General features: G+C 45.0%; 1 protein-coding gene across 1 annotated transcript in view; it reads right to left on the reverse strand.

The window, feature by feature from the left end:
• LOC106811681 (myotubularin-related protein 6-like) overlaps positions 1–8,689 on the reverse strand; it is a 108,660-nt gene that overhangs the window by 22,820 nt on the left and 77,151 nt on the right. Inside the window, exons 5-6 of the mRNA XM_014815383.1 lie at positions 8,402–8,536; positions 3,701–3,833 (exon numbers count right to left, since the gene is read on the reverse strand). Of these exons, the coding sequence (XP_014670869.1) occupies positions 3,701–3,833; positions 8,402–8,536 (268 nt within the window). The remainder of the gene's footprint in view (positions 1–3,700; positions 3,834–8,401; positions 8,537–8,689) is intronic.

Consider the following 8,689-nt stretch of genomic DNA (forward strand, 5'->3'; position numbering starts at 1 on the left):
TTCTCCCCAAGATTTGTAAGTATACAAAGTTTGCTTGCACTAGGTCAATTAGGGGCCGAGTTATAGAGCGGAAATGAAATATAATCAAGGTCAAGGTCAAGGTCAAATAAAAGCCGCAATGACGTGGTTTTGGTACGCGACACACCTTCTCCCCAAGATGTGTCAGTATACCAAGTTTGGTAGTGCTAGGTCAATTGGGGGTCGAGTTATAGAGCGGAAGGGAAAGTGTGTGCGGCGAACCGAGTGGCGGCGACTGGACAGACATGAAACCAACTTCTTTGCGGGGGATAAAATAACAACACCGGTCGGCTCACACACTGTAAATAAATAACAGCACCGGTCGGCTTACACACTGCAATTAAATATGCACTGCAATAAAATAACAGCACCGGTCGATTAACACACTGCAATTAAATAACAACAACAATCGGTTCACACACAACAACGGTTGGTCAACACACTGTAGATAAGTAACAATAGTCACTTCGCTCTCTGCAAATAAACAACAACAGAAACAACAACAATCAGCATACAAACTGCAAGTAAACAACAACAACAACGACACCAACGCAGCTCACACGTGACATCGGGGCAATAATGGATCGTTTACAATTCAGTTACGCTGCAAATTATTGGACGAAATTGCAAATTCGAGATGCAGTAACGTCGCTCTCATCGGAAATCATGCCTTTCTGTCGACGAGAAATGAGTGACGGCGACCGGGAAGAGTTATCTGATTCGGATTCGCTAGCTCCGACACTCTCCGCTTAATTGATTTTCGGTCGGCATGACGCGTAAACTTTCACGATAGGGACAACTTTGCTGAGCAGGGAAGAGCGTACTATAGGCACTTCAATTTCATGACACGCACGGGCACTGCGCGGAATCTCCGCATCTATCCGCGATGCGCTCCAGGAATGTAAAATTCGAGTGATAGTGTTAATGCAGGCAGTATCATCGTTTTCAGAGAATCGATATGAGAGGATTTTTTGGTCGAAGGCGTTCGGCTGCACCAGTGATACGTAATGTTGATGAATGAATTGAAGATAACTTCGATGCACTGACATATTACATCCGTGAACGCACACTCACACACGCACGCATGCAAGAACACTGCACCCTCACGTAGGCACATTGTACACTCACGCACGCACACTACACACTGACCAACGCACACAACAAGTTCGCGCGCACACATTGTACACGCTCGCGCGCACACATTGTACACTCACGTGCGAACACAACACACTCACGCACGCACACGCGCGCGCACGCACACGCACACGCACACGCACACGCACACGCACACGCACACATTCACAGACCAACATACTACCAAGAGTAGATAATAACATGTTATTATCTACTCTTGATACTACGTGTGGGTAACAAAACACAGCACAACATTGGGCAATTACGCGACCGGGGGCCCGTAAAATAGTCAGTCATGGCTGGCTTATAACATCATACTCAAAAATTCCATAAATTTTAAGGTCAAGTGCCGTGCCAAGGTCATCACATTTAAAGACGTAAATTTTACATGTATTTTTATTGCAAAATACACTTAGTTGCATTCGCATGGGCTTTAAGGACTTATATGAATTTCAATCGTGACTGTTTCTGACAACGGGCCCCCAGAGCGATGGCGCACAAGGTCAATCCCCCGAGCTGCCTGATCTCCGGCTGCACATCGATTAACCGTAACACAACGCAACAAACGCCTTTTTAACGACCTCCTCGCAGAACTGCGCCGGCGTCGCGAGTTTTACATCACTCGCACGTAGTTTTAACACCACCCCCCTCCCCTGCCTTCTCCCGGTGGACGCGAAATAAGCGAAAATAAATAAAGCGAAATAACTTGCGAAACTATCACGCGGGGAACGGAGGGAATTTTGTTGTTACGCATCATTGTCCCTAACTGACAGGACATGGGTCAGCAGACGTTATATCACCCGGTTCGTGCGCGCACACTACGTGTTATACATACGTATATAGATTAATTAGTATTAGCGTATTAAATAGACAAGATGCGGCATGTAGGTGCTCTCAGACACTCGGTTTAATTTCTACATGTGCTGCGAGTATGTGAAAGTATAAACGGATCATATGCTCATGCCGATCTGCATTTCAAATGAGATTTGATTACATATATATCAACAAAACTAGTGCGTGATTTCCGCTCTAGCGAGGTGTCATCGACCGGTACCCTGTCTCTAGACTATGTAACATTTGTCTACATGGTGAAATAGATACCAGTCCATTACAATTTGCGTCGCGTAACTACGTGCACTTGATTGATGGGAGTGTTTAAAAATTTTATTTTCGCGAATCTCAAAAATGCAGCCGCAAGTTTGCTGTTCATTTACTGATTTCTAGACTATAACAGCACCAACCGTAATAGTCAATGAAACTATAAAGTGATGATAATTTTTATGCTGAACTAATCCGTAATAATGTATGCTGACAAGTAACACCACATTTGTCTATATTTATTATTTTCTCGATTTATTTAAGAGATGATCGTTTTAGGGAGACGGCTCACGCAATTCCCATTTAGGTAATTTTCTCACTGACCAAACAGCACGACACAACAACCACACACGCGCACGCACACACGTGAGCACGCGCGTCCGCAAGTAAGCAAGCACGCACACACACAACCACGCACGCACGCACATACACGCGCACGCAGGCAGCTGGCGAAACCCGGCATGACACGTAGTTATGGAGCTACGCACGCACCCACCCACGCACGCACGCACGCATGCGCCGCGTGACACGACGTTTGCGTTTCATGCAGCCGCTCGTTTCAAGTGCAAATTCTAATCGATAGCGGGAAAATGTCGCCTTCGATTATTCGTCGCGGAAGCGACGGAATAATAAATCGGACTAAGGATAAATATTTCAGCCGATTATAACTTGGTGTCCAGGAGAAATGTTTCGGAAAATCGCGCGCGGCGATACGGCAAGCGATTGCGAACGCCGTATAAAACAGTGGGCCCTAGACGTCCATGTTAATATCTCTAGCATTCCAATTTGTAAACATATTAAAGGAAACTATTCGCCAAAGCGGCAATAAACTAGGCGAATAATAAGGGATGAAATCACATAAGATTGTTCCCTTTCGTTAGACACGTACATTACAACATAATATGCAGTTAGGCATTTGTTCGCGTTTTACACTAGAGATCTAGAGAGTTACCGTTGAAAATGCTCTGAAATTAATTTCTAATAGAGATATACGAGCAATGAAAAACTTCAGAAATAATTAATTGGCATATAAAAGACACGCACAATTGCTAACCATAAAATCTTTTCGTAGGATTGCAATACCCACCAAGCCCCATGGAATATTGCCATTTTTTAATATGCAATTTCTATGTCAATGCGCAATATTACTTTAGGGAGGCTATATATGCAAATGGCAGCATCATGCGTCTACTTACAAAATGCATTATCGAGTTTTTTCCATATACCCGTAGTGGCAGTGGTAGTGGTGGTGTATATATTGCGTATATAATGCAATTGTGCTGCTCAGCATATACATAGTCTACGAGACCTATATATAACAAGAGTCTATAATAAAAATATATATATTCTACTATATTCTTTATATATAAATACATATATATATATATATTCTATTATGGTACTCTTGATATATATATATATATATAATATATATGTGTGTATATACTACCGTCTATAAGCTTCTGTAGGCTGTTGCGCATCACGTGTATGTTCTCGATGCCGAGGAACATGAACTTTATGTCGGAGTAGAAGCTCTCGTTCTCGTAGCCCTTCCCCGTCGCCTTGTTGGCCATCGCGTTGATCTGCAGAGAAAGAAATACGGCTGTACTGCTGCCGATGTACCATATACGATATACGCAAGAATCGCGATAATACTCGTGCTGCTGCTGCTGCTGCTACTACTGCTACTACTACTGCAACTACTACTGCTGCTGCTACTACTGCTGTTGCTGCTGCTACCGCTGTTGCTGCTGCGGCTGCCGCTATCGTTACCGCTACTGCTACCACTACTACTGCTGCTGCTGCTGCTGATGGTGGTGGTGGTGATGATGATGATGATGATAATGATGATGATGACGATGATGATGATGATGATGATGATGATGATGATGATGATGATGATGATGATAATGATGATGATGATGATGATGATGATGATGATGATGATGATGATGATGATGATGATGATGATGCTACTGCTGCTGGTAGGGCTGCGAATGATAACGAGGATTACGGTGTGCTAATGTCGCTATCGGGATACGCGTCATAGCAGCAATATACATAACCACTGAAACAGACATATGCCATTAAAATATGCCGAGCGAGTTCAACAATAAACATTTAACGCAAATAGAATGAACTGCGATACATCAGCACAAAACACGTGTGACACAACGGTACCGGCTTTGCAATGGACAACACTATATGTCGGTGAGGCATAATAGCTGCACCGCAAATATGTTTGCTAAGCAACCCATGCAGTGAACGAGAACTGCGTGCGCGGCTCAAATACGCGGTGTATTAGAGGTTATTTAGCGGTTATTTATATTTTATTATTTATATTAGCGGTTATTTAGGACAAGCCACGGCCACTGCCGACGCATCAAGCAACGCATGATGACAACGTCTCAAACAGTGAAATCACACAGGTCAGAAATTTAAAAAGCAACTCTATTTGCAGCAATGATTGCTTCTTTATTCGACATTTCGACACGCACACACGCACGCACGCACGCACAGCCACACACGCATACGCACACAGACGCATGCATGCACACGCGCCCTCGCACACGCACACACACACACACACGCACGCGCACACACACACACACACACACACACACACACACACACACACACACACAGCCGTCCTCCCGCGTGGCACCTATAAACAGCAAGGATGTGATGATGGATTTGATTTGGTGATTGGAGATTTTGTTCTTAAAGGTTCTACAGGGCTTAGCAAAACACACAGACGCATGCATGCACACGCGCCCTCGCACACACACACACACACACACACACACACACACACACACACACACACACACACACACACACACACACACACACATACACACACACCACACGCGCGCGCGCACACACACACACGCGCGCGTGCACATTACATACTAACGCCCGTACACTACGCACTCATGCATACACAAACTACTACGTATACGGTATCTGTAAGTAGAGGGTAGGGTAAGGTTTAGTGTAGGGTTCGGGTTGGAGTTAGAGACTAAGGTTAGGATCGCGATTATTGCGTTCGCAGCAGTGACTAGAGTCCGCACAACACTTCTTCTTTAGAGAAGCCAGTTCGGTAAACAAGTTCAAAGACTTCATCCCCCTTTTATGCGTGTGTACAAATCGCTATTATCGCTACAGCTGCAGCAGCAGCAGCAGCTGCAGCAGCAGCAGAAGCAGCGATTCATACATACAATGCCTCATGATCAGTTTTGCGTGTGCGAACGTAAATAAATAGTCGTAGCGAAAAGTTGCGCTGTATATATATACAATTACGCACATGGTACGGCTGCAGTACTAATGGTCCTCGATGTGCACGCGACGTCAGGTGAAATTATTTTCACCTGCGTGCAAAATTACAAATGACAAATTACAAATGTTTGACGATAATCTGCTAAATGCATGCTGCAGCTTTCCGCAGCCATCATCTATCGACTACGTATACGCCATCTCACAAAGATTTCACCACATCTCCTAGTTCGTGGGCTCGTTCTCTCTCCTCTCTCTCTCTCTCTCTCAATCTTTCTCTCTCCCCCACTCGCTCTCTCTCAATCTTTCTCTCTCCCCTGCTCTCTCTCTCTCTCTCCCTCTCTCAATTTTTCTCTCTGCCTCGATTTTTCTCTCTCTCTCTCTCTCGCGGGATTGAACGTTCGCCATTCATCACGCGCACTCACAAATAATTTTGCCAATATCTCTTACCGAAAGTAGGTTTGAGTAAGAAGCAATTATTTTCTCAACGCTGGTTTATCGTGAGTATTTTTGAAAGAAATGGGATATTCCGTTGTTGTAAAACATACTATTCTAGCTTAGGCCGCCTGCGCACGCTTAGATAAATTTTGAACGAATGGTCATGGCTGTTTGCTTACGTTTTACGAACTACATTCATCACTTCAGAAAAGTTGTCTGTGCTAACTTTTTGGAACATTTCTTATGTGGCAATTAGGAACGGGTAGAGAGTCCACGAACATTTATGACAGCGTTTCGTCGGGGGAACGCAGATTTAACAGTAGGGATCGCCTGCTTCTCTCTGCGAACCGGTAAAATCCCGCGTGTGACGTCGTTACTATGTGTTTGCGTTTCTCGCTGTCAGGCGATGGGGTTCGTACGAAAGAACGGTGATAACTTGTTATGACATTTGTCATTTAGTCATGATACGTTGCAACTATTCAGGGAATGATACATTTATAGCAAGGTGGATTGGGAACGTCACGACTGCTTGTGTGACATCGTCAGATCGATGCCAACACATATTTGAAGCAATCTGTAGTTTCTGGCCATCAAATTAGTAGTTCGAGGGTCACATAGTGACCCGAGTTTGCTAGGGGGGTCCGGCAAGCCCCCCGAGAAATTTTTTGATTCTGAGATGCAATTTCCTGCATTCTGAGTGTCAAAAATGACAATAAATTGACAAAAAATGACAATAATTGACAAAAAATTATTTTTCGATCACAGTGAAATTCGTAGTTTGATACAAACTGGTCGTAGTGGTGCAAAAGGAATAGAAATTCGTATAAAATACGGATAAATCGTAGTGGTTGGCATCTCTGCATCGTAAACAGTAGACTAGAATACGTGAGAGAATCAGAGCACTATTATAACGTGGTATCGTCGCCTCTCTCGAGTACCAAGCCAAATATCGCGTAAATCGCCTTTACTCCCATCTCTTCTCTTCTCTTTCCTTCTCATCTCCGTCCTTCCCGCTTTCTTTCCTCCCCTCTGCTCTCTGCTCCACACATTTCCCCTCATTTCCTATCATCTTTTCTCCTCTTCGCTCGTCTCCTGTCGCCTTCTCTCCGCTCCTCTTCAAATACCACGCAGCATGCGATGTCACCGCCGCTTGCTCACCGAATAAACTGGTCTACAATATACGCCGGATAATTTACATGGAAATTTCGCTTTTCGCGAGGCACGCAATTTTTAGTTGTATGCACTGCGCGGCTTACATATCGACCAGGCAATGCAGCAACATCGAACCAACAATAACAATAACACAGCTGCAGTAAGATGGAGTGTTTCCAAGACCTCGCGCTAGTGTCGCTCAAGGGGTCGTTGTCGTATCAGGTACTACAGATATGTACCCGAGGTACATATATGTATACACAAAGTGTACCAGACTTGTACTACAGAAGTGTACCCTAACCCTAACACTTACCCTAACCCTAACTCAAACCCTAACCCTAACCCTAAACATACCTCATATAAAAATATAAACATAATACTAAACAACCTAAAACTACCTCGGGTACATATCTGTAGTCCCTGTTACGACAACGACCCTTCGTGCGCTAGTGTCAGAGAGCGCGAGTGATCTAATATCAGCGGTATATAGCGGTATGCAGCAGCCGCCACGCTCAACTCTTTCTCGCATCCTCTCCGATCCATCCGACGCGATTCATTTGCATCATTGCGGCTGGCGGAAAAACACCGACATGCGCGCACACACGCACGCACGCACGCACCCACACACACACACACACACACACACACACACACACACACACACACACACATGTTGAATCGACATCATGCATGCGGAAACTCAGGAAATCAGAGTACCGCGGGTCGGCATGCAACACGGAGCAAAGTCGACGCCACCTCTACAGCGCAACAATCAACATTTATTGTGCCCGGTCCATGGACGCTCGTTCATGGTCGAGTGAAACTACGCGAAGAGAATAATCAGCTGCTAGAATATAGACGCTTTTTCTTTCCCCGCGTAAGATCGATAAAACTTCCAAGTTTAGCTCTGATTTTCGATCCACGCCCACATGCTACAGTAGCAGCCCCTTATCTAAATTCTCCTCAACATACCCCTGACATTCCTCGTAATATTTAAGATCCATGATTCATTGACCCGCCATGAATCCCTGATTAAGCATGAATCCCTGACCAGGTATGAATTCCTGATTAAGCATGAATGAATCCCTGACCAGGTATGAATTCCTGACCAGACATGAGTACCTGACACTGATGGGACATGAATTTCTAACCACCTCACGAGATTTCACACGTGTGTAGCACGCGTCAGAGTAGCCCAAAAACAAAAATATCACGTATAAGTCTAACAGCTGACTCGGGCTATCTGTGTGACCGATCACGTCGTATGAAGGCAGCGGCGGCTTACCTTGGGTCTGGTGTCGACGACGTACATGAAGCGCGAGCTTGGATTCGCCTTGAGGATGCAGTGCAGCATCAGCTCATCCTCTACGCAGCGCGCGCTGAAGCCAGACAGAGGTTGACTACACCGCGTGATCGTAGCCTGCAACACATACAGACACACTGTGTTAATAGCAAGGAGAGGGGAGAGACAGAGTGAGAGAGAGAGAGAGAGAGAGAGAGAGAGAGAGAGAGAGAGAGAGAGAGAGAGAGAGTCGAGAGAAGAGAGAGTGAAAGAAAGCTGGATAACTATATA

This window comes from Priapulus caudatus, unplaced genomic scaffold, assembly GCF_000485595.1.
Source record: "Priapulus caudatus unplaced genomic scaffold, Priapulus_caudatus-5.0.1 Scaffold563, whole genome shotgun sequence".
In the NCBI taxonomy this organism is placed as follows: domain Eukaryota; kingdom Metazoa; phylum Priapulida; class Priapulimorpha; order Priapulimorphida; family Priapulidae; genus Priapulus; species Priapulus caudatus.